The sequence below is a fragment of the Stenella coeruleoalba genome, assembly GCF_951394435.1.
Source record: "Stenella coeruleoalba genome assembly, chromosome: 16".
Taxonomy (NCBI): Eukaryota; Metazoa; Chordata; class Mammalia; order Artiodactyla; family Delphinidae; genus Stenella; species Stenella coeruleoalba.
The window spans coordinates 19,995,446-20,022,861 of record NC_137162.1 but is presented as its reverse complement, the minus strand read 5'-3'; the positions used below and the strand labels follow the sequence as shown (position 1 = coordinate 20,022,861).

Here is a 27,416-nt window from a genome sequence, read left to right as displayed (position 1 = left end):
ACCAAGAGTACACACACACACACACACACACAATCATTATCCAATAAACACTGAGCTCTATGCTTCCCATATACTATTTCTTTAACCCTCACCATTTTATGTGGTACTTTCTATTACTATTCCACCTTACATATGAGGAAGCTGAAGCACGGAAGGTGAAGCAACTTGCCCAAGAAAGTTCCAGACCCATGCTCTTGCCCTATGGCTGAGCTGCCAGAAGCAAGTCAGGATCCTCAGAGGGAGAGCTTCCTAGCTTCAGTTGCCAATGGCCCCTTACCTTTATCTCACTTTGAATCGTGAGGCAGCAAAGAGCAATGGAAAGGCCCCAGTGCATGAATCAAACGCACAGCAAGCTATGTGAGCTGCAGCAAAGCAACTGTCCTCTCTGGCCCTCAGTTTCTCCTCACTGAAATGAGTATCCTGAACCAGGATCTTCCAAAATTAAACGCGTAATGGTATGTGTATATCAGCATGTCATTTTCTTGCTTTTCCTTGTGCCATGAACTGGACTGTGTCCCCTCAAAATTCATACGTTGAATGTAACTATATTTGGAGACAGGAGGTTTAGGAGGAAATTAAGGTTAAATGAAGTCATAAGGTAGAATTCTAATCCAGGAGGACTGGTGGCCTTCTAAGCAGAGGAACAGAGAGAGATAGCCATGTAAGGATACAGTGAGAAGGAGGCTGTCTGCACGCCAGGAAGAGAGCTCTCACCAGAACCTGACCACAATAGCACCCTGATTTCAGACCTCCAGCCACCAGAAATGAAAAAGTAAATTTCTGTTGTTTAAGCCACCCAGTCTGTGGTATTTTGTTTTGGTAGCCTGAGCAGACTAAGACACCTTGGATTCTAAAAGGGGCCCGTGGCCCCATAAAAGGGGTAAGATCCAGAAGCCCTGAGGAGCCCTAGGGTCCCCTGCCAGAGCTGGCCAACTGAAGTTGAGATGGCTGTGCCTCTACGCACCCATCTTCATGAGCGTCCAGTTGCTGTCCATCTGCTTGGCAGCCTGGAGGAAGTAGCGCCCATCAGTCCACATGGCCGCATGTTCTTCTGTGACGATGGCTGTGCCTACAGCAGGGGAGCAAGGAGATGAGAAAAGTTTCTGACCACCACCTAGGAGCTGCACAAAACGGCAGCAGGCAGGCAAGCACGGTGAGGGGCACCAGATCCCGTGTGGCCTCACCACCGCTCCGGTGGGGCCTCTGGTGGGGCAGCGGGGCCTTTAACTCCAAGAGAACCTCCAGGCAAGAGAAGATGATACCACTGAAAAACAGCTGTGGGCCAAGCTCCGAAAGAAACAGTCCTGAGTCAGCCTGGGTATTGGTCCCTGCACAGAAAGGACCCCACTTGTACAGCATGAGTCAAGGTCAGTAGAAAGAGGTCTGTGGACCTGTGGCCACAAGGGTCTCGTAATTAACAAGACAGCAGTGAATCTGCTCAGTGATCACAGCCATCTGCTCCACCAGACACCCTAAAGGAGGTGTTTCACCTTTCCCAAGAGAGACCACCTGGATGCTGTCAGTGTTCATTGTGATGCAGCAGTTGGTCACCAGCCAGGAGTTTATGCCTCCCACCTCTATCTGCCCTCAGTTCCCACAGGCCCAACAGAACTCAGGGCTTTCAGCAGAGGTGTCAGCCAAAACCAATTCTAAAGTGCCTTTTACATCAACGGAAGCAGTGCGCTAACTGCGAGGAGAGGGGTTTGCACCGAGTCTAGCAGCTTTGAAGGATGGGAGTCTGAAGGGGGGAACCCATCCTAAATCTCAAGGGCACAACAGCTTTGGGAAAGTTAGGGCAGGGCAACAATGTAGCTCAACATTCATCTTTGTTATTTAAGCTGAAACTGAAAACAGAGAAACCAAAAGTGAAGCGCTTAGACAATTACACAGGACCAATAGGCTAAGGAGGGGGTTTTAAGGGATGCTATTAGTGTCCCACTTTTTATTTTTAGTGCTAGTTACACGGGGTATTCAGGTTAATTGATACACTTTTCTGTATGTATGTTACAGTTAATAAAAAGTTCAAAAATATTTTTTAAGTAACATTTTTTAAGATTTGAAAAGCAAAGGCATAGAGAAAAGAGACACTAAAATGTAAGCTTAGGAGCTGGGGATGCTGGGACCACATCCCCTCTGCAGAGGCTCAATGGGGACGTCTGGTTTGCTTTTTTTTTTTTTTTTTTTGGTTCTGTATCACAGGCTGAAACCGGTTCTAGTTATTTTTGAGAGGCAAACAAAAGTACCAAAAGAACAAAGAGAATTTAGAAACTCACCTGCAGAGCCATCAAATCCAGAGACAAAGGCCCGCCGACAGTCACAGGGAGCAATGTACTCACTCTGGAAAACAAAAAGGACAAGGAATTGGACCTTGATCAGTCACATGCGACTCCTGCTCAGCCCAGCAGGGCTGCAAAGCTGGCAAAAGCTGGGCACCTGCCTTCAAGGAACTGCCAATCTAGCTGAAAAGGCAAGCTGAACATTTTTTTTTTAATTAGTGCACACTACAGAAGACCCTAATTAATTACGGGCTAAAGGGCTGTTCCCTTTAACCTCAATTTTTTCATCTGGAGAACAAAGCAAGTCAAGAGAAACAGATCAAAACTGCTCTTTCCTCACTGAGATCTTACTCAAAAAACAAACCAATAGCCTTCTCCCTTCCTTGCCACTGACATTTAGGCATCTGTTATTTTTCTCAAAAGCCCGAATTTCTGTTTTATGTGCCAATAATTCTCTAACTTAAGTCTCTTTAGATATCAGCTTATTTCTGAACTTCCTGTTTGTATCCTCCATCCAAGGCAGTGTCACCAATCTCTCCCACGCAGACCCTGTCCCTTCCTGTTAGGGAACAAAGGGAAATGCTTCCTCTAACCCAGGAGGCTTCAGCAAAATAAAACATCATGTTCAAATCCAGGTCCTTCCCAGCCGATAATCCCTTGCCTCTGAATGGAATGGGATTAGGGCTAAGAAGGTAAGAGGTTCCCATTCCTGGGGAAAGGGTACGAGGCCACATTGTGTAACTTCTGGTAATAGCCAGTGAGGCACAGAGAATCAAGTAACTTGTCCAAAGTCACATAGCTAATAAGTAGCAGAGGCAGGACTTGAACCTGGGCGGTTTCAGAGCCTCAACTCTGAAGCCCTATGCCACGCTGCCCCCATAAAACACATCGCATCCCATCCTCAAAATAACTCTCCAGGATAAGACCAATAGCAAATGAGAAAACTGAGGTTCAAACACAGAATCTTTAAGTAACCAACACGTCAATAGCAGGGCCAGGATCTGGTCTACTCGAGACCAGAGCCACTGCTCCTTCTCCTGTTAGCAGGTTTTTCCTGAGCTAAAGGACTTGGCAGGGTTAAGAATGCTTAGGATAGAGAAGGGGGCTGCTGGCTGGACCCCAAGGCATTGTGGGACAGTCAACATGATGTAGGGGAAAACGGCTCCCAGGTTCTAGTCCTGCCGCGTGGATGAGAGCTGCCCCTTTCACCAAGGCAGCCACAATCGCAGCCTCAGACCAGTCACAAGACCATGACCCACAGAGGTGCTGGAAGGGTCAGCAGAAAGAATCATGATGGCAGGATGAAGGGGCTCTGAGAGCTCTGGGTCGCACCTGCCCTCTAGCAGGCCCAGCTATGTGGTCTGCAACGAGTCTCCTCACCTCTTTCAGCCTCAGTTCCTCATTTCTACAACGGGTCATTTCAGATTGCTGAATGCAATGGCAAGCAAATGTTTGATCCCGAAAACACAAGGGAACATTGACCAGACAGCACTAAGGACATAAAAGGAAGTGGCCTCCGGCATCATTTGTGAACTGCAGAGCCCTCCTTTGTTTACTGACCCAGGAATTAGTGAGTGCAAGACTGAAAAAAAAAAGGCCAAAATGGGAGAGTCTGTTCCTACCCTTCTCCTAGTTCTGTTGTGAGGAACAGTAAGTGAATGTTCAAAACAACTCACCAGAAACCTGGGAGTGCTGCGTATATGCAACAGAAGAGACGATATTAATCTCTTCCTCCTGAGGGGTGAAAAAGCAGCTAAGAGGCTGGGAAAACTCAGTTAACAAAAAAAACCTTGTGCTAAAACTCAGAGTACACAACAAGGAAAATACAGAGGGGGCACTCTGGACCAACAAGGAGGTCCGCCTGGCTGGGTGCTCTCCCACCCGACGCACAGTGAGGAGGCAGGTGAGGGGCTCGGCCTGGCTGGGCTCTGGCACACAGGGACACAGCTCTCGAGGAGTGCCCCACCCCTACCTGGGGAAGCCCGGGCGGAGGCTCACGTCCCCCCAGGGGTTACCTGGAGCTGCCTCTCAGCAAAGGCAGGAGAAGAGTTTCTCCAAAGGGAGAAGGAATTAACAGCAGGTGGATGTGTTTGGTTTGGGATCGAGATGAGGGTGGAGCAAGAATGTCTAGACATGACCTAAGTGGTCAACACGCCAGAAAGACATCACTGACCAAAGCTGTCACCTCCACACCAACAGGCTAAGCAGAGCCCAGACAAGCACTGGGCCCGGGCCTCCCACTCTTCCCCCAGCCATGAAGCTGGCAAAGCCCGGGAACATTCTCCCTAGAGAACAGCAAAAGGCCTAAAATAAGCCAAAGCCTTAGCATACTAGGAAAAAGCCGCAAAGAAACACAGCCGTTGGCTTTTTTCTCCAAAACTGTCCATTTATCTCCATCTCTAATATGTCCCTGTCCAAGCCTCCCTCATCTCTACCTGGACCACTGTCCCTACAATCCACTCTTCACACACACTCAGAGGGAGCTTTTCAAAATGTGTATGTGTCATGTTAGCATCCCGCTTAAAATCCTCCAATGACTTCCCATCACACTTAGGATAAAATCCAAACCCCAGGCCAGTCCCCAAGGCATAGCTTGGTCCGGCCCTGCTCTCCGCCCACAGTCCTCCCACTCACAGTGCTCCAGCCACACCGCCTGCTTTCTGCTCCTTGCGCTTGCCAATCTCATTCCTGCTTAAAGGCCTTTGCACATGCTTTCCTGTGCCTATAAAAGTCTCCCTCTGGTCAAGGTATGGCAGGCTCCTTCCCATCATTATATTTCAGGTCAGATGTCACCTCCCCAGAAAGGCTTGCCTAGACTATCCAGCTACAGTAGCCACTCAGCCTCTTCTACCTCTCTGTACAGTACATTTTTCTAGATGTTTCTCTTCTTAATGACTCTTTTACACTGTTATTGTCCTGCCCCCCAGAATGTAAGTCCCATGAGATCAGGGTGTTTGTCTGTCTTGTTTGTCACTGTCCCTGTACAGGGCACAGGTGACACACACTAGGCCCGCAACCAATACTTGCAGAATAAAGGAAGAGCAGGAGGAGAGATGAACCTTTCTCCGTAGTTAAGACCTTAGCCACCTCTTTGAAGACAGAGAAAGGGCTACAAGCCAAGAAATGCAGGTGCCCTCTAGAAACCGGAAAAGACAAGGAAATGGATTCTCCCCAGAGCCTCCAGAAGTCACTTTAGCCCTGCTGACCACTGCAGACTCCAGCCCTCCAGAACTGTAAGATAATAAATTTGTGTTGTTGTAAGCCACTAAGTTCGTCACAGCAGCAACAGGAAACTAATGCTTTATCCAACAGGAGAAAGGCCAGAAGGGATTACAACTGGGGTTTCAAACTCAAAAGCCCTAGGGTACAGGCAGGTAAACGAATTGAGTAAAGCAGGACAAGAGGCTGTCTCTTCTAGAGAGAGCAGTTCCCACTCAGCTCTGATTCCTGTCATGCTGGAATATGAACCAAGTGTTGCCAACCTTCAGTATTTCAGGAAAAGCTAAATATATGTATGTTCATGAGAGATCACTCAATTTTTAAACGTTGGCACCTAATTCAAACAATTTAAATAACACACAGCCAAATAAAGCATATCAGTAAACCACAGAAAAAAAAAAAAAAGCCTCAGCCATGTCTCACAATCCAGCTCAAACATGCCCTCTTCCACAACGCTTTCTGACCCAGCCGGCTTTCAGAGATCTCCCACACCTCTGGATTTTACCAAACCATCCACAATGGCATTCATCCATGCTCCCCACCTTGGGTGATGATAACAAATAATACTGGCTAAGCCTGACTACTTGCCAATAACTATCTTCATTTCCCCTAATTCTAACCCCAACAGCAGCTCTGGAAGGTAGCATCCTTCCCATTTACAGATTTAAAGAAAAAAAAGAAGAAGAAGAATCAGCAGCTCAGAGAAGTAAATTACTTACTTACCACCCCCCCCCACCCCGCCCGAACCAAGACACCACTGCTCTAAGTGGCAGAGCTGAGATCTGATCTCAGGTCTGACTTTCAAAAGCCCATGCCTTTGCCACACTGCCAAGCAACTGCCCCCCATTCACCTCTACCTTCATCAACCACATAACAGATGTCTCCTACATGCAGGAATCAAACCTATGTTCAAGCCTGGCTCCCCCACTTACTGGCTTTCTTGTCTCTTAAATGAAACCAAGTCAAGGTACGTGGGAAAAATGGATAGCTGCCCAAAGATTCACGCCCTTTCCTTACTGTAAAGTCACTGAAGAGCGGTTGGTTTCCCATCCAGGACTTCATTTCCCAGGCCCCCTTGCATCTAGGCAGGATCACATGACTAGTTCTCACCAACGGAAAGAGGGTGGGAAGTGATATCTGAGTCAGGGCAGTTAAAGATGGACGCACCCTCTCCATACTCCTTCCCTTCCTCCAGCTGGAATGGTGGCATCACATGATGGAAAGTGCCTGGATCCCTGAATCACTCTTCTTCCTAGTGGAAGAAAGTCACCCACCAACCAGGAACACCCACTCCGGACTGCTACATGAACAAGAAATAAGGCTCTGCAATACAGAGTCACTGAAACTTTGAGATGTGTTACCACAGCTAGTGTTACTCTAATTAATACGGTGAATAAAATCACTCCGGGATAAAAATCACTACCTCCACCCCAGGAGAAAGCCTATTTAAGAAATACAAACAGGAAGCCAGCTCCTGGAGGAATGGGAGTAGAATCAAAAAGAGTTTCGGAAAATCGGAGTCATGTCTTCCAGAAGGAGGAACCATAAACACAGCCAAAAGCTCAAGGTAGCAAAGCCACCCCCACAAGGATGGGATCTGTGGACTAAGCCGAGCCCAAAAGCAGACGAGGGGCCTCACAGAAGGGGAGGATGAAGAGTTCGGAATTCTCAAAGGTGGGGCCAGCGCAGTTCTGGCCCCAGCCAATGATTCCCCTGGTTTGGAGCCAGTCGTGCCCGCAAATCCCAACATTTGCCTTAGAAGGTACAAGAAAACACCCAGATTACAAGAGAGAATGGACACTTCTTCGCTGCAAAAGTCCCCCCGGGCCCAAACTCATTAATACTACAACCATTGTTCTGAGTTTAAAAGAAAAAAACCTTAGAGTCGAAAAGGACAGAGAGGAGCAGACCCCTGGAGTGCCAAGTCCTTGCACAATTACATATTCAGGGTGCGTGTTGTCTCCAACATGCAACAGTGTGTGGGTGTGTGTATTTGTGCTTTGGAAAGTACACAAAGGACAGATTCAAGACTCCTCTTCATTTCTCTAACACCCTCCCCCTCCCCAACCTTAGGAGAAATTCCATCAACACTGAATCTAGCCTGAAACGAAACAGGAACAAGAGCCCCAGAGCACAGCAGCCTCTCTATTACTGAGGAGGCTCCTGCGGCAGGTCACACACAAAGCCAGCACTTCCTGTCCTCACAGTCCTGGCAAGGACCCAGAGTCCCACTTAACAGTCATCCCAACGAGGGCCCTCCTCTCCACAGGACCTGAAACAAGGAACGTGGGGCTTCTCATTTCTTTCTTTGGATGGCAACACAAACCCTCTCAGCTTCCAAACTTCCCAGTTCCCTCGGTCATCTGCCTGCAAAGTCCTCGCTCAATCTATCTACCGCTTCTCCTCCAAATCCTTCCCTTCTTCTCTGCTCCTAAGACCAGCACCCAAGTCCAGGCCCTCTGTACCCCGACGCTGGGATCCTGCACTGGCCTCGGAACAGGCTTCTCAGTTCCCAGTGTCTCCCTTCTCCAATCCACACTGAACACTGCTCCCGTTGATTGATCGTGTCACTCTCTTATTCAAAGACCTTCAGTGGGTCCCTACTGTGTAACAGAAACCTAAACTCCTGACTCTGGTGGCTCCTGAGTGGCCTTGACCAGACCCTATTATTCTTTCTTCTTTAGGGTTATCATTATTCATGTTCTCCTACTTCCATGGATTTGCCCATGGTATTTCTTGCACCTCTCTACCTACAAGCACCCAAATTCTATCTGTTCACATTCCAATTTAAATGTATTTCCATCATGAAGCCTTCCTTGACCCTGCCAGCTTAAAATATTCCCTCTCACCTATGAGTTCAGTCCACACTTTAAATCTGTGCTTAGCATTAGAGTAGCCACCAGACACATGTAGCTACCAAGCACTTGAAATGTGGCTAATGTGACTGAGAAACTAAATGTCTGATTTTATTTCAACTAATTTAAATATAAATTTTAAAACTGATGCTCAAGGCTCAGATATTACAAAACTTTTTAAGTATGTTTAGAACAACTTTGGTATGTAAGGCCACTTTTTCAACTGTAAATTTTATGAAATCTAAATACAGATCAAATATTTCCAACAAACATTCCACATTCAAGTTGAGATGTTTTGTAATGAAATACATACCGGAATTGAAGACTCAGTATAAAAAAAGAAATGTAAACTATCTCACTAATGATTTTTTATACTGATGATGTGATGAAATGATAATATTTTGGACATACCGGGGTAAATAAAATGTATTATTAAAAATAATTTCACTGTTTCTTTTTACTTTTTTTTTACTATGGCTATTAGAATAGTTAAAACTACATATGTGCCTCATATACTTCTACTGGACAGTGCTGATTAAGTTCTTTCCTATGACATTTACTAGTCACATTTTGTGTTAGATTTGTGACTGGGGCTATCTACTCTTTAACCTCTTTAAGGGAATATTTTCCCTCATTCATTTCTATAATAGTAATAATAACAACAACAGAAATAGCAGCTAATATAATGAGACTTATTAGGTGACAGACATGCTTTAAGCATTTATATCTATTAACTCATTTGATCCTAACAACAGCCCTAAGAGATAGATATGTCACTGTCCCATTTTTGCTGGTGGGGAAACTGAGACGCAGAGTTTACCTGACACTTAGGAGTTTGAGGTAACTTACTTGAGGTCAAGCAGCTAGTTAAGTGGCAAATCTGCCACCTGAACCCAGACAGTTTCTAGAGCCCATACGCTTACCTGTATGCTAACTGCTTGCCTTTTACATTTGTCCCAATACTTAGCCCTGATATGGTAGTCAGGAAATATGTACCAGACAAGCAAAACACAACTTCCCCTGCCTTGTAAGGCAGATGGCTAAGCTACAGCAATAGAAATGATAACCAAAGATTATAAAAGAAAAATGGGGGGGGGGGGGGTAGTGGGGAGGGAAGTGAGAGAGAAGAGGACAGCAAGAGTACAAAAATATGTTTGTGAAGCCTAAACAAATAGACACTTCTGCAATAAAAGTGCCGCCAGCTCATATCAAGCAAGCTTAATTTTTTGTGTTTTCAGGATGTTGCTGGAAAACACATTTTTCCAGGATTAGAGCTTCAACTTCCTCATTTAGGGAGGAGCCATCCAATTCTGATATTCCAGATCCATTAGCAGGAGGTGAAACACTGAGGGAAAGCCTGGAACATCACTGGGGTTTGGCCAGAGTCGCTGCCATTCCCAAAGCTGAATAGGAAATTGCTTTAGGTCTATTAGGTCACACCTAATGTCAAAGACAGAATTTTAAAACATCAATCAGGGTATTAGACCAAAAACCAGCATTATGATACCAAAAAAAGTTGGCTCAGGAACAGCACCCAGGACCAAGAACATCAAGATAAACTTGGCTTGGCTACAAGAACGTCCCCTACCAGTAAACACAGATTTTATCCTAACTCCAGGCAAAAGAAAACTGAAACCTAAATACCAACACTACAAAGCTTCCAGCACACCCTTAACTGGAAACCTTCAAAGGTTACTGCAAGTAATACTCACAGGTCAAATCTTTCCATACGATGAGGCCTCACCTAGAGGTGAAGGTTCATAAATAAAGCAGAACTAGTAGGAGTTTGGCTGCTGCTCCACAACAGCCTGTGAGACCCTTTCAAAGGAGAGACCCAGTTTCGGAAAACAGTGTGCTAGTGCTATGAGGGTTAAGGTTATGTGTCAACTTGACTTGCTAAGGGATTCCCAGATAGCCAGCTGGTAAAACATTATTTCTCGGTGTGTCTGCGAGGTTGTTTCTGGAAAAGATTAACATTTGAATTGGTAGACCCAATAAAGATCGCCCTCACAGATACACATGGGCTGCATCCAATCAGCTGAAAGGCAGAGAATGAAAAACACCACTGCTGAATCCAGCAGAGAATCCATGTGACAGGAGGCCCAAGTCCAAAGGCTGAAGCCTGGGCCTGACAGGAGGCAAGGAAGAGCCCATCAGAGGCACCCAGGCAGGAGAAGAAAAAAGGAGCTCCTTGAGGACAAGGACAAGGTCTGCCCTTCTTAAATGGTGGGATGCCCAGTTCCTCTGCTACTTACACCTCCTCAGGCCCAAGCTATGTTGGCTACCCTACCTACTCATCCAGCCCTTAGTCAAGATGAAACTTTGGTTCCTATGAAGCTGGTGAATCTTGTTCATCTAGAGAACAGAGGTGAATGGAAGAATTCTGTTACCAAAGCCCCACCCTAAACCCCACCAGTCTCTCCTTACCTCCCCCCGTCTACAGTACAGGGCCACCTCGGCTTTCTCACGTGCCAACAGCCCCCTTCTGGCCTGATCTGCTGCTTCTCCTACACTTACACATTGTTCTCCCACCTCCCCCTTCACCCCTTCAACCACTTCTACTTGCCAAACCCTCATCTTCAGGGGCCTCTCCTCTTTACACCTCCGCTTCCTCTCACGTCTTCAAGGAGCAAGTTCAAACCCACTGTGGTACAAAAAGTGCTACTGAAGGTCAACAGACTAAGAAATTCCATGGAACAGAGTCCCTACCCCACTCCTGAGATGACTATGGAAATTCCATGGACATTTAAATCTGAAAAGTGCTGAATACTTCATCTGTTCCTTAGAGTTGTACAGTACACACTCATATATTAAAGGCCCTGAGGAATCCTACAGTTAAGAAACTGTTCAAATGGGCAAAGGACTTGAATAGACACTTCTCCAAAGAAGATACACAAATGGCCAACAAGCACATGAAAGGATGCTCAACATCACTAATCACCAGGGAAATATGAGTCAAAACCACGACATATTACCTCATATCCACTAGGACACCACCACCAAAAAAAAGAAATAACAAGTGCCGGCAAGGATGTAAAGAAATTGGAATTCTTGCACGCTGTTGGGGTAAATGTAAAATGGCATGGCCACCATGGGCAACAGTATGGAGGTTCCTGAAAAAATTAAAAATAGAATTACTATAGGATCCAGCAATCCCACTTCAGGTATATATCCAAAAGAATTGAACAAGATCTCAAAGAGACATTTACAGATCCATGTTCAGTGCAGCATTATTCACAAGAGCCAAGAGGTGGAAGCAACCTGAATGTTCATACACAAATGAATAAAGAAAATGTAGTATGTGCATACAATGGATTATTATTTAGCCTTATAAAAGAGGAAATCCCGTCATAAGCTACAACATGGATGAACCTTGAGGACATTACACTAAGTGAAATTAAGCCAGTTACCAAAAGATAATACTGCATGATTCCACTTAGATGAGGCACCTAAGGTGGTCAAATTCTTAGAAAGTAGGATGGAAGTCGGCGGGGACAGGGAGAGGTGTTCAGTGGCTGTAGTTTCAGGTTTGTAAGACGAAAAAGTTCTAGAGATCTGCTGTACAATTATGTGCACACAGTTAACACTGATGCATTGTACAGTGGTGTGAAAAATGGTTAAATGTTAAGTTTTTTTACCACAATAAAAAAAAAAAGGAACTGTTCCGCTCATTTCACTATGTTCTTGACCCCTGACTACATTTTTTGCAGAACACCTTACAAAACACAACAGGAATGCTGTAGAATACGGTTTGGGAAACTCTGTTCTAAACATCAAAATATCCTGAATGTCATGCTGTCGCCTCAAATCATCCAATCCCTTTGGTTATTCATTTCAGCCCTTCATTTGCTTCTGAGGCCAGGAAGTCTCCTGTGCCTCCAAGCAGGGGTCCAATCTTGATGCTGTCCCCAGGTTAACACTGGCCTGATATTGTCACGACCATATGGTTTGCCACCGTTGGAGAAGGGGCAGAAAGGAGGTCAGCTAGGGTGGACCTCTTTGGGGAACTTAGCTTCAGCTAACAGTAATACCCTTATCTGCCACCCCCTCCATCATGGCAGACCCTCATCAGTCATGTCAGTGCCACACGTGATCTCACATGTGAGCGCACACACACACACACACACACACACGCACACACACGTACTTACACACTCACAGTGACCAAGGGTAAACACCAAGCTACTACACTGATCAAATTCTCACCCAGGACTCCGGATTTGGAATTAAGGTTCTGGTTCAATCTGGTATCTTGAAAGTAACAGATAAAGAGATATATATGCAGAAATTGTGGGGTGGCCATCTATTCACTATCTACCTTGTTGCCTGAGACAGAAAGAAACTTATCTGCAGCAAGAGCTGAAACCCCTCCCATTCCAGTCCTCCTAGGGGGCCAGCTGCACCCTGCCCTCAGGTTCCACGGGACATCCTACCTGAGGCACAACTCCAGAGAGTACCATTCACAACCTGGAGTTGTGCCAGTGCAGTGGCCCTGCCCCTAAGTCCTTATAAAGCAGCATTTTTATTGCTCAGAGTACTTCAAGGTGGTTTCTATTGCCTGCAACTAAAGAATTCTAGAACACCAGTATTTCTGACTATTGCTTTTTACTTCCTTAGGCTTTTGCCAGAGGAACTTACCACCTTGTTTCTGAAAAGCACCCTAAGCTTCCCTGCTTCTCTGCCTTTGCTCCTACTAATCCTTCTATCTAGAATCCCTTCCCCCTTCTCTATTTACCCAACTCTATGCGTCCTTCAAGGCCACGTTCACATGCCTCCCGTGCCCATGAAGCCTTCCATCATCCTCCCCTCTTACCCTCAAACATCCACAGCCCTCTGCCCAGATTTTCTTGATGGAACATCCACATTCCACCTTGCAATATAGACACGTGTATGCGTATCTTAACTCCATCACTAAACTGTCTGCTTCTTGAGACCAGGACCATTCTCATCTTTGTGTCATGTACCATACCTAAGGCAGTGCACATAAACAAAGGCTATAAAAAGTATATGTGTAGATGACTCTATGGAAGAATAGCACTTTGTATACCATCTCAGGTCTCTACTAAACCGTAAACACGGGAGGGAAGGAATTCAAACTTAAATTCGTCTTTGTAACCCTGCAGTACCATGACCATGGTGTAGGCATACAAACACCTGCTGACTCAATGAGCTAAAAAAGTAAATCCTAGAATCCTTTCGTCCTCTGCTTTTCAGCCCCATCACATGCAGTCTCCACCTCTCTAAACCCGACTCTCCCATAATTAAATCACTCGTGTTCTCAGATATAGAGGGCACTTATTGAAATGCTTCCACCAAAGGCAGTGGCTGGGGGGATGACGGGGGTAATACACAGAATCATCCCTAAAACCTGCTAGAGTGGAGATCCAAGATGAATTTCTGGCTGCCCTTCTGGCTGTGCCAGTGGGACAGGACAGTCTGGATGGGGAGAAGGGAGGCAGGACAGACAATTCTGCTGGGGACATGGTGTGGCAAAGGAGATGGGGTAAAGTGCATCAGCAACAGAGAGGTCCAGACTTCTGCCCCTTCGTTTATCTCCTAATTCTTCCACAATTTATTGAAAGCTAGCTATATACACTGGAAATAAGGAAGCCAGGGCCACATCAATAAGCATTCAGTGAGACTCTACTGGACACAGGTCCCTGTGCCTAGCCCTGGAGAACATGCTTAGATGTGAGTTGACAACTTGAATCCTACAAACACATTGGGGCTGAGGGAAAGGAATAAAAAGAAACGAGGGGCTGACGAGTTCCATCACCAGCCCATCTCCACTCAGTACCTGGTGGGCATCTCCCGACGGGATGATGTAGGCCTGGATTGGTTCTGTCACATACTCCAGGTTCCTCATGGCTTGTCTCAGCTGCCGAAGCAGCTCCGAAGTTACCTTTGGAGCCATTCTGCTGTCTGCAACAACAGGAGAGTTTGTACCAAAACCAGACTGCTCCACGCCACTCAATGACTAGTTAAGTACCAGAGTGGTACATCTGTTATAACTGATGATCTATATTGACACATCACGATCCCCCGAAGTCCACAGTTTACATTAGGGTTCACTGTTGGTGCTGTATACTCTATGGGTTTTGACAAATGTATAATGACACGTATCCATCATTATGATTTAATAGTTTAATAGTTTTCATTGCCCTAAAAATCCTCTCTGCTCAGTCTATTCATCCTTCTTTCCCCTCCCCTCAATCCATTGGAATGACTAATCTTTTTACTGTCTCCATAGTTTTGCCTTTTCCAGAAAGTCATATTGTTGTAATCTTACAGTATATAGCCTTTTCAGATAGGCTTCTTTCACTTAGCAATATGCATTTAAGATTCCTCCATGTCTCTTCATGGATTGATAGTTCATCTCTTTTCATTGCTGAATAATATTCCATTGTCTGGATGTACCACAGTTTGTTTATTCACTCACAAACTGAAGGACACCTTGGTTGCTCCCAAGTTTTGGTGATTATGAATAAAAATAAAACATCCATGTTGCAGGTTTTTCTGTAGACATAAGTTTTCAATTCCTTTGGATAAATACCAAGACACATGATTGCTGGATCACATGGTAAGAGTATATTTGGTTTTGTAAGAAACTACCAAAATGTCTTCTAAAGTGGTTGTACCATTTTGCATTCCCACCATTAATGAATGCAAGTTCCTGCTGGTCCACATCCTAGCCACCATTTGGTGTTGTCAGACTTTTGGATTTTGCCAACCCATTTTTTAAACAAATAAAAAATACCTGACTTAACCAAAAACATCCTCATGTACAATGCTGTAAGTAATTTACGTTGAGGCTATTGTACTACAGGTTATCCTCAAGAATTTACACCCTGGCTCACTGTGGCTTGTACTCTGCTAGGTATAGATCCTTTTTTTGGTTTTTTTCTTTAGCATTTTTATCTGCTGCTTCTCCATCATCACCAGCACCTTAGGCTATAAAAGCCTCAGTCTTTATGGTTATCTCCAACAGATTCCCCTACGAGGTACCATACTACTACTCTTGGGACTCACTGAAAAAGTGCCCCATTTTATTCATAATCTGCAAGGGCAGCTTCAGCTGCTGGCCTCAGGGCTCCCACTCAGAAGTCTCCAAAAGACAGAAGTACTCAAAGAGAGAGACAATGGAAATGGTCCTATTCATGACTCAAACATGTCCATGATCCCTGCATTACAGATGCTTCTGAATACTTTTCAGAGGGACATCCTTTCCTTTTGTCTGACCTACTGAGCCTATAATTTCTCATGTACTTGAAAAAGAGGGATCAGAAGTATCTAATCTGACCTAAATTTATATGTCAATACCTCCATTGGGTTCAAAATGAAGCCTATTATGACCTCATAAGCTTGCCAGCATCTGAAAACTTTATTATGACGTCTTTCAGGAGCTTCAGAATAAATCTGTGTTTCCGAACCATATTTCTGAGCAGTTTAACATTTTTAAAAGTCAAGCAAAAACGTAGACATCCTTTGGAGCAGTATTCCAACCTTGGCTGCACATAAGAACTACCTGGGGAACTTATTTAATTAGTCTGGAGTACAGCCTGAGCATCTGGAATTTTAAAAAGCAACTATATGACAGCAGCCAGTATATTTTCTTTCAAGATCATTAATTTCCTCATAGAATTGGGCTTCTATTTGGGCACATCCTGACTTAACAGATTTTGATGGCACTGACTGGGTGTTTATAGCACTGACTGTAGTATGGATCGATATTTTGTTACTGACTTCATCAGTGAAGTCAACAGAACTAACGGCAAGCACAAAATCCTCAATTACAAACTGAAAACCATCAAAGGCAAAATGGAGCCGGTCAAAGACATCCTCTGCTTCCTGGTCACCACAACCGTCCTCCTCAACACCACATTCTGAACTTCATCACCATCTCTTGCCTCATCATTACATTCCTCCTCTTGACTGGCCTCCCCAGAATCACCAGCATCCTCAGTTTCACTCCACTACAGTGGCATCTTCACACTTCCCTCCACAATGCCACCTGCCCCCCTCACCACTATTAACATCTCCCCTGCGCCTTCCTTCCTCATCCTTCATGCCCTTCATATTTGGTCGGTGTCCTGAGTCTGATGCAGCCACTTGTCACCTATATCAGACCCAATGAAAGAACTCCCAATACCACAACTAACAGATAAGATGTGATAAGGGGTGGGAAGCAGCCGCATAGCACAGGGATATCAGCTCAGTGCTTTCTGACCACCTGGAGGGGTGGGATAGGGAGGGTGGGAGGGAGGGAGATGCAAGAAGGAAGAGATATGGGAACATATGTATATGTATAACTGATTCACTTTGTTATAAAGCAGAAACTAACACACCATCGTAAAGCAATTATACCCCAATAAAGATGTTAAAAAAAAAACGATGTGATAAGGGGCAGTGGCTGAGGCAACGAATGGGCTGTGGCAGTGGAAGCACCTATCAAGGAGGAGGATACAATGGGCAAAGGTGGCTGAGGGAGAGGTGGCCACAGGCCAACAGGCCTTAAAAGTGACTGAATGGGTGAGCAGCTAGAGCTGAGGAGGAGACAGAGCAGGTATAATTATAAGACCCAGCCACTGAGGTGGCAGCAGTTGAAATGAGTCAAGATGGCGGAGGTGAAAATTATGGCTGGTGATCCTCATAGGGTAATTTTTATGAGGATTAAATGGGCTACTATATACAAAGCACTTAGAAACAGGGCCTGGCATATAGTAAATGTTGTGTTTGCAATTACTAGAGGTAGATACACAATTAACTAACTGTGAAAGCAACGTGATAAATGGTGCATTAGGTGTATATATTGCTTCTCCTTAAGGCAGAGACCATGTCATCTTCATCTCTGAATCCACGTATCTAGCCAAGCACCTAACATATGCATACACTCACTCAAAGATGGCTGAATGAATATCACAACTTTGTGTCTATGATCTTTTCAGACTCAGCATAACAGTAATGAATCTTCAGTGAAAGAAAGCTAGGATCCTAGAAGATGCTGTATAATAGCATCTGCTCATTCCATATCCCATTACTTTTCAGAAATGTTAGAAGCAGCCAAGAGCTAATCAGGGTGTGCAGGGAAGCGGGGAGCCAAGAACAACAAACCTAGGCCATGATGTAAAATTAGCCCATACATTGCCAGGCATTTTTAAATCATGCTTTAAAAAGAATGACTCATTTGAAAGTCTCTTGCATATGTGGGTCTGCTTTTAGACATAAGCTCCTAAACCTTCAGCCTTTATCACAAACAAAAGACTTTTCACTGCTTGGAAGTACATGAAGAGCACACCCTATTTACCTCACTGGGTGGCTAGGAGAATTTAACATGACAGCATGTGTGAAAGCTCCATGCACAGCATCTGATACATTGTAGAAGCTCAAGAAATATTATTTGAATCTGAATCTGAAGCACCAGCTGGGATTCCTCCATGCCTTGTTATAAGAAGAGAAGGGACTAGTTTACTCCAATTTCAGCATCTTAACATTTGTACAGATGCCAAGCTGCTTTTCCAGCATCCATAGCTTTAGAGATGGTGGTTTGTTTCTCTGTCCCACTGCTGAGCAAGGGCCAAGGGCTTTACATACATTAGTGGTTAATTCTCACAATAATCCCCCCCAGGGAGATTTCACTATTCCCATTTTACAGATAAATAAACAGGAGTTAAATCCTTGCCCAAATCAGCTGGGTCATCAGAACCAGGACCCCAGCTCTAGCCAATCACCAAGCCCACGCTCTATTAGATCATATTATCTAGGGGACATAACAGAGGCTCTCTTAAAGCATTCTAAGACCAAAGGAATCGAAACAAGTGGGCTCCAGTTTCCAGCTGGGATTTACAACCTCACACAACTGAAGCTTTCCAGTTTCCAGCTGGGATTTACAACCTCAGACAACTGAAGCTCCCTGAACCTCTATTTCTTCATATGTAATAAAAAGAAAGGTAAGTTCTCTTCAAACTCTAAATTCAATTATTCTATCACTTTTCCCTTTCCTGCTTCCTCTTTTTCCCATTCCTTCCTCTCCTCCCTCCTAACACGGCCCCAAATGTGTTGGGTACATCTACATTTTTAAAGAAAAAGGACCTAAAATTGGATGTAGCTGCAGCATTGACCTTCCAAAGAAAGATCCGTTATGGTTTCTAATGTGCTTCACGGGATTGATTTTTTCAGTCAACTAGAAGGAAACACTATAGTTCTCCTGGGTAGCCCACAGAAAAGCACCAGTTTACATGGGCCAGAAATATAGAAATACACCACTTTTCAGAATTCAGGTTTCTGGCAACCCAATAATATAACTAACCAGTCCTGGGAAGAGGATACGGTTCCAGAAAATTTTCCCAAAAAGATTTTCCTGAATGCCCATTCAATTTATAAAGCACAATAATACACCATAAACTTTTCTTATTTCATAGTCTTATGATGAAAACTGAAAGCTAATCTCTAAGGTGGTCAATAAAGGATTACATTAGAAATTAGAAAAATCAGAATAGGACTTTTTCAATAACAACCTGTCTCTACCACTACCACCACCATCACCACCATCCCAAGAACAGGAAATGCAAAAACCATAACTCTAACTTTCTACTGAAAAATAGCTATACGCACACACACACATAAAAACAATAACCAACAACCCGGGAAACCAAAAGACAAAATGGTTTTTAATTTCCAGATATATATCCCTTCATCCCCACGCATGATCAATTATTAATCCCTTACCCTCTCTTCTCTCCCAACTTGGTGTTGGGGTGAGGGAACCCAAAATCCTTTTGAGATGTTCCATCTCAGTAACAGATAAAATTATTACCTGTTTCTACACCTGGGTCTCCTGAGTGTGTCGCCTCGTTAGGTTCAATTATTCTTAGATTTTTCAGCTGAAAATCCTGGTAGTTTGCCCTAAGGAAGAGAAAGAACAGGATATTGCAGACTTTGACCTTAGTAAACGTGGCAAGGCTTAGTCAGAGAGGAACATCAACTTGACTTAGCCGTTTTCCTTCGTGAGTCAGAAGAACTCTCACCCCAGTATCAGTGATGAAATAAGTTTCAGATAAAACTTGCAGATACAACAAGACCATTGGCAGGTAAACCTTCTCAGTCTCAATCTCTAATTCATGATTTCTCTTCAGCTATGTCTAATCTCCTGTTTAACTAGTCTAAAAATATTTTATTTGCAATGACTATATTTTTCACATGTACAGCTCTATTTGGTTATTTTTCAAATTTGCCTGTCCTTTCTTCATGGTGTCATATTCCTTCACTATGGTTTCTATTCCTTCTCTTAGCTTTAATTATTTGGGGCCCTTATTTTAAAATTCATTTCAGACCCTCCACTAGAAGGTCTTGGAATAGTAATTCTCAGGTTTGCTCGGTCTGCTGGCTCCCTCTTGGTGGGTCATTCTTTTTCTTATAGACTCACAGACTATTTTATCTATGAGAATGAGACGTATCCTGGATTGTACAAGCACTACTGTCACTGTTGTTTGCTTCTGAGATTAATTTTCACTTTAACTTCTTAGCAAGGAGATTTACATACAAGTATCCTGTCCTCATACAAGGATAGTCTGGTGCCATGGACCCCAACTACAAAGGCCTACAGCGTGTATAATCCCTCAGGATATGTATATATCCTGGATTGTACAAGCACTGCTGTCACTACTGTTTGCTTCTGAGATTAATTTTCACTTTAACTTCTCAGCAAGGAGATTTACATACAAGTATCCTATCCTCATACAAGGATAGTCTGGTGCCATGGACCCCAACTATGAAGGCCTACAGCATGTATAATCCCTCAAGGCTCTGTTTACCAGATGCCATGCAGGCTTTAAGCTCCCCTACATTTCTGGCACCTGAGGATTTCTCTTTCTTTCAAGCCCATTCAGTCAACAAATATTTACTGAATTACTGAAAATCTTCTATAATCCAGGCCCTATTCTAGACACAACAGTGAACAAAACAGAGAACATCTCTGACCTCAAGAGGTTTACATGGTGGGACAGGGGAAAGCAGGAGGATCCTAGAAGGGGAGGATATAGGAGGAAAGGCAACAGACACAAGAAAACAGTCTAACAGGCAGTGAGTATGTGTTCTATGAAAAAAAGTCAAGCAGGGCAAGGGGAAGACTGTCAGAGAGGTAAGAGGAAAGGTTATTTTAGATGGGGTTGCCAGGCAAGGCCTCTTTACTAACAGATGACATTTTAGCAGAGACCTAAAAAAAAGTGAGGGATGAAGCCATGTGGATGTCTAGGGGAAGAACACTCCAGAAAAGGGGAACAGCAAGTGCAAGGGCCCTAACGCATGGTATACCTGAAGGAAAGCAAGGAGGCCAGTGTGGTATTGATGTGTGTGTTGGAGGACAGGGAGGTAAGTGGTTAGGAGACAAGATCAGAGGCAACAAGGAGCCTGTTGTTGGCTATAGAAAGGGTTTTAGATTTTATTCAGCTATGAACTTAAAAATAGTTTTAATTTTACCACACTTGTATGTGCTTAGACCACCACACAGCCAGACATTTTCACCAGTCACTCCAGGCCTGCTCTTAGATGGCTGCTACTTTAATTTCCTTGGACAGAATGAGGTGTCCTTTACTGGGGGAACCGTATATTCTTTCATTAAAAAGTAAGGTACCTAAATATTTCTTATAAATATAAATGCAAATATCCTCAACAAAATACTAGCAAACTGAATCCAGTAAGATATAAAAGGATCACACACCATCACCAAGTGGAATTTATCCCAGGTATTCAAGATTGGTTCAACATATAAAAATTAATGTAATACACAATGTCAATAGAATAAAGAACAAAAACTACATCATCATCTCAATAAACACAGAAAAAGCATTTGACAAAATCCAACACCCCTTCATGATGAAAGTACTCAACAAACTAGAAAAGGAGAAGTTCCTCAGTCTGATCAAGAATACTACAAAAGCCATGGCTAACATCAACCTTAATGTCAAAAGGCTGAATGCTTTCTCCCTAAGATCAGGAACAAAATAGAGATGTCCACTCTTGCTACCTCTAGTCAAGATTGTGCTGGAGGTCCTATCCAGGGCAATAAGGCAAGAAACTAAAACAAAAGCCATCCAGATTAGCAAAAAAGAAGTAAAACTATCTCTACTGCAAATGGCATTATCTTCAATATAGAAAATCCTAAAGAATCCACACAAAAAATCAAAACTAGCAAACAAGCTCATCAAGAATGCAGGATACAGGGCATTCCCTGGTGGTCCAGTGGTTAGGACTCCACGCTTCCACTGCAGGGGCACGGGTTCGATCCCTGGTTGGGGAACTAAGATCCTGCATGTCATGTAACGTGGCCAAAAAAAGAAGAAGAAGAAGAAGAATGCAGTATATTAAATCAATATACAAAAATCTGTTGTATTTCTACATACTTGCAATGGACAATGCAAAAATGAAATTAAGAAGAGTTCATTTATGACAGCATCAAACCAATAAATACCTAGGAATAAATTTAACAAAAGAGGTAAAAAACCTATACTCTGAAAACTACAAAGCATTTTGAAAGAAATTAAAGAAGAACTAAATAAATGGAAAGACTTTCCATGTTCATGGGTTGGAAGACAATATTGTTAAAATGGCAATACTCCCCCAAATAATCTACAGATTCAATGCAATTCCTATCCAATTCTGGCTGGCTTCTATGTAGAAATTTACAGGCAGATCCTAAATTCATACGGAAATGCAAGGAATCCAGAATAACCAAAACAATCATGAAAAAGAACAAAGTTGAAGGATTCACCCTTCCTGATTTCAAAACTAATAAACCTACAGTAATCAAGACAGTGTGGTACTGGCCAAAGGATAGACTTATAGATCAATGAAATGGAATTCAGAAATAAACCGTCACATTTACTGCCAATTTTTTACAAGGGTACCATTCAATGGAGAAAACTATAGTCTCTTCAACAAATGATGATGGGACACCTGGATATTCACATGTAAAAGAACCAAGCTGACCATCTACCCTCACACTATATACAAAACTTAACTCAAAATGGATCACACAGACATAAATGTTTTTTTAGAAGAAAACACAAGCATAAATCTGCCTGACCTTGAATTAGGCAATGATTTCTTAGATATGACACCAAAAGCACATGCCCCAAAACAAAAATAAATAGACTGGACTTCACTAAATTAAAGACTTTTATGCTTCAAAGGATACCATAAAGAAAGTGAAAAGACAACCCATAAAATAAGAAAATATTTGCAACTCATATATATGATAAGATTCTAGTATCCAGAGTATATAACTATTACAACTCAAAAATAAAAAGACAAATACTACAATTTTTAAATGGTCAAAGGCTTTAATAGATATTTCTCCTAAGAAGATATACAAATGGCCAATAATCACATGAAAAGATTTTCAACATATCATTCATTAGGGAAATGCAAATCAAAACCACAATGAGATACCACTTCACATCCACTAGGAAGATTATAATTAAAAACAAACAAACAAACAAACAAAAAACAGACAGTAACAAGTATGGGCAAGGATGTGGAAAAATTGGAACACCCAGACATTGCTGGTGGGAATGTAAAATGGTATAATAGCTTTGGAAAATTGTCTAGCATTCCTGAAAAGATTAAATACAGAGTTAGCCTATGACCCAGCAATTCCACTCCTAAGTGCATACCGAAGAAAACTAAGTCCACATAAAAGCTTACACACAATCAGCCTTTATCACCTTTGTGCTTCTGTCTGTATTCCAACCCCCTTCCCCCCACTGGATCCTGCTGGAAGCAGCCTGGTCTGTTTCTGAGGCCCGGGTTCCTGTTCCGCTAACCCAACTCTCTAGTCACCTTTGCTTGGCTGTGTAACCAAATAGTTGGGATCACAGAAGAAGTCCTCTTCCCTGCGTGTCAGCACAGAGGCTGTGACTGCCACCCCGGTTCCCCACCAAGTGCCCTGTGCCCAAACCCGTCCCCGGCGTTGCGCTGCGTGAGTTATGAGGTGCCTTTCCCGGAACCCTCCTCTCACTTGGACCCAAGAGAGATGACAGCTCTGGCTGGGGCTCTTGGTTTCGAGAGGGTCTGGACTGGTTTGGGTGCTTTAAAATAGATTTTTTAGTTCAGTGGTGCTTATGGGGGACACGGGAATAGAACTTCAGTGTGAGACTTGGGTGATGGGAAAGTTAAATATTGGTCTTTTTTATTATTTTTTTTTGCTTTGCTATTGTTACCACTTTTGTCTCCATGTTAAAATGCCCAAAATGGAAAAAAAAAAAGCTTACACACAAATGTTCATAGCAGCATTATTCATAATGGCCAAAAAGTAGAAACAACCCAAACATCCATCAATTGATGGATAAATAAAAGTGGTCTCAACACACAATGGAATATTATTTGGCAATAAAAAGGAATAATTACTGATACATGTTACATCACAGTAAACCTGGAAAACATTTTATGCTAAGTGAAAAAAGCCAGTCAAATTAGACCATATATTGTTTGATTCCATATTCAGTGTCCAGAATGGGCAAATCCATAGAGACAGAAAGTAGATTAATGGTTGCCTAGGGGCAGCGGTGGAGCTGGGGAAATGAGGAGTGACTGCAATGTGTACAGGGTTTCTTCTGTGGAGGATTAAAATGTTCTAAAAATTGACCGTGGTAATGGTTGTACAACTCTGGGAATATTCTCAAAACCACTTAATTGTACTTTTTAATAGGTGAATTGTGTGGTACATGAATTATATCTCAGTAAAGCTGTTACATTTTACAAAGTAAGAAACCTTTTCTCGGACAGCGATACAAGTCACATTCTCACCTGATCTCCCTTGACTTCATAGGCACATTTACAAGATGGTGAAACAAGGAAGTCAATTTCTCTATTCAAATTTAACTGGTGCCAGTGACTGGTTCAGACACAGGACAAGAGAGCTGGAGGGAGGTTATTCAGAAGTAGCCCTATTCATTCACTTCACAAGAGAAGAAACAAAGATAACTTGCCACAGGCCATACACATCAGGAGCTGCAAAGCCAAGACCAGAAATCAGGTCTGACAGCTGATGCTCACAGAGAACTTGAGTTTAAGCTCTCTCTGTCAGCATCACCACCTCCACCTGCCTGTAAGGATCAAAGGAGCCACAAAGCAGCTAAACATTAAAATGGTCATGCTCCTGTCATACCCTGGTCTCTGTAGAGTCCAAGATCCATCTACCCTTCACTTACTTGGACAGACACATTCTCAGACTCTCAGTCAAAGCAAGGCTATCATTAAATGTTAGAGCTAGAATATACCTCAGAGATGATCCAGCTCAGCTCCCCCCTCTAGAAAGAAACTGAGAAACAGAGATCACACAATTTGCTCAAGGCCTCGGGGCTATAGGATGACACAGCTAGAACTGGAGTCCAGGCCTTCCAACCTCCAGCTCAGTGCTCTTCTCCTGCCCAGGACTTCTTCAGTCTACACCTTCTCAGTGTCATGATGTGTCATGAGATGGGTAAGAAGAAAGAAGCATGCAGAGAACTTCCTGTTCAATCTTTTTATAAGATGGTTATGGCACATTTTTCTCCCTCTCTCTTTTTAAAGAACTCCCTGCAGTGTTGTTACCCTCACCCTTCCCCCAGTCCATGATGAGAATTATACATGGATATCATTCAGGATGGGGCAAAACAAGGACCAAAATGCTCAATCATGCCCTGTGAGGTGAGACAAGGGGAGAATGGAACAAGTTCTAGGATGAAGAAGTGGGCAATGTTATTTTGCCTACCCAGAATCCAACCCTCCTTCTTTTGATCAGAGCACCTAGGTTTTCTTTCTGAGAACGTCTCTTCTCCACTTTCAGTCCACAGAGTTGGAATGAGCCTCACCCATTCACCCACCAAGTACTGGGACCCAGACCTGCTCAATCCACCCCTCCAAATCACAATGATCGGTTCTGGGATGGACATTAGGATCAAATCAGTCCAGCGAGGATCAGATCTGGAATTTCTGCTCCAACCATTGGGTAAAAGGGCTCTATTTCTGCGGGGGTTGTCAGACTAGAACTGTCATAACCTGCCAAAGGAGAAAGTCTGCCTGAGAATGAAGCCAACACTGAAGAAATCAGAGCCAAGAGGTGTAAGAGAGAAGCCAAGTCTGATGCCAGTGTGGTCTCGTGGACTCAGCTGCACTAGAAGCCAGCTCACCCCCTTACCTAAGTCCATTTGAGTTTAGTTTCCATCACCTAAACTAAGTCATGTTTACACTGAATGGCACTCAAATTCTGCCATTAGGGGAGGTGCCTGGGGCAAATGGCCTCCCTTCTCTCAGCCTCTCAATTGCCTCTTGTGTGAGGTAAGGAGGCTCTCTCAGCTGATACTGAAAGACCCTTCTACCCTTAAAATGTTGTGATTCTATGAATCCAGCAAAGACCAACTTGGTCCTCAAAGGCTACTTCTCGGCCTCTAAGTTTCTAGAAAGAGAACTCATTATCCACTTGCCTGACCCCACTTCCAGCACTTAACACATAGGCAGCTCCTTCCCCATGCAGGTTAGCCGCACATCAGACACCCTTCCACCGAGCGGGCAGGTCCTCTACTCATCCCCAACACGCTGTGGCAAGGCCAAGTCCAAGTCAAGGTCAGCTTGGGATCTGTCCACTCACAAACACAAGCACAAGCCATGGTCTGTGTTCAGCAAGTGAGTCTGGTCATGCTGTCCAGCCTCTTCATTCAAGTTGCAACTGTTCAGAGGACAGCTGATCCCGTGTGGATTGCCAGGGAGTTTGGCTTCTGGCCTTTGTGACATCTCAACGTATCTCTCAGTCTCCCATTTTGTCAGCTGCTCTGGTTAAGTATACCCTGGTTGTGGCGGAAGCACAGGCTGAAAGCCGTTTAATGTGAAACCAGAGGATTATCCTTCTCACCTCCCTGAATCCAGGGAGAACCCAGGGCAGGTTACTGGTGGGATTTTCCTGGAGATTATGCCCAAGTATTCCCGTACACAGCCTCTGAAACCATCTAGGTGGGAAGGGCCGCGGCTGCCGATCCTAGTGGCGGTGACAGATCAGGAAGACGAACTGAAGGTGTCATACTGTCATACTGTAATTTGAGAATTAGATTCCCAGGGTAGAGGGGCGAGGGCACGGGCTCGCCCGCCTCCCCGAACCCCGGGAGGGGCCAGGAGGGGTCAACTTCCTGCCACAGCGGGGCCTCTGGCCGGGCCGGGGAGGGGACTGCGATGGCCACCGCCCCCTCAGGCCGAGCGCCGCAGCTCCGCACACACACTTGTCCGGGGACCCGGCTCGGGCTGCCCGGGGATGCCCGCGACCCCGCCGGAAACGAACCGGAACTTGCCCGGCTGCATGGCTCCCTCCCCGTGGCCTCGCTCGCGGGGCTCCGGTCAGCCCCGGCCGGCGCCCGACTGCGGTGGGCAGCCCACCGCTCCTCACCCGCTCGTCCCTGCCCTCCAGAGTGCAACATGCGCGCTCGGGGCCGGGGGTGGCGCGCGCTGCCCGGACACCGGCTCCGCGGCAGAGTGCCCTCACCTTACTCGCGGTGCCTTTCTGGAGGCTGCCATTCGGTGGTGACGTACCCCGGCCCACGTCACAGCAGCGCAGACCAGCTGATCTCCCGTGGACCTGCGAGAGGAAAGGAGGCCGGCTTCGCCCGCCTCTGTGACGTACGCCCGCGCCGCGGCCCCGCCCACCCTCAGGCACCCGCCCACCCGCCCTCCAGACCGCCCCACCCCCCGGGACCCGTCTGCGTTCCCATCCCAACCCGCATCGCGTCTTTCCTTGCGGCTAGCGAGAGGGTGGAGGCTGTGCCGCGGCGCGTCAGTTCTGTTCATTCTTCTCGCCATTCCCCAAGGAGGAAAAAGAAGGGCTTTGTCGGCTGAAGGGGCTGCGGCGCGATGAGCTGCCCTTCAGGGATGTTCTAGCTTTTAGGAGGACGTGGCCGGTTCTGGAAGTACCTCAGCACGACCTCACTTCCTGAAGCTTTACTATATCCCCCAGATCACTTATACAGGCGAAATCCCGCTGCACACTCCACTTGGATAGCCAATAGGCTCCTCAGACTTACAATGTCCGAACGGCACTCCTGGCCCA

General features: G+C 44.6%; 1 protein-coding gene across 4 annotated transcripts in view; it reads right to left on the bottom strand.

Annotated features, from left to right (window-relative positions):
• XPNPEP1 (X-prolyl aminopeptidase 1) overlaps positions 1 to 26,991 on the bottom strand; it is a 54,320-nt gene extending 27,329 nt beyond the window's left edge. The window contains exons 1-5 of one of the 4 annotated variants that reach the window (XM_079899489.1): positions 26,856 to 26,991; positions 19,164 to 19,252; positions 14,148 to 14,272; positions 2,274 to 2,337; positions 965 to 1,069 (exon numbers count right to left, since the gene is read on the bottom strand). In XM_079899489.1, coding sequence (XP_079755615.1) covers positions 965 to 1,069; positions 2,274 to 2,337; positions 14,148 to 14,272; positions 19,164 to 19,252; positions 26,856 to 26,887 — 415 coding nt within the window. In that variant the 5' untranslated portion in view covers positions 26,888 to 26,991. Of the gene's footprint in view, positions 1 to 964; positions 1,070 to 2,273; positions 2,338 to 2,670; positions 2,771 to 14,147; positions 14,273 to 19,163; positions 19,253 to 26,234; positions 26,295 to 26,855 lie in introns of those variants that run through there. The other 3 variants (XM_079899492.1, XM_079899490.1, XM_079899491.1) reach the window with 3 other exon arrangements.
• Positions 26,992 to 27,416: the final 425 nt, after the last annotated feature.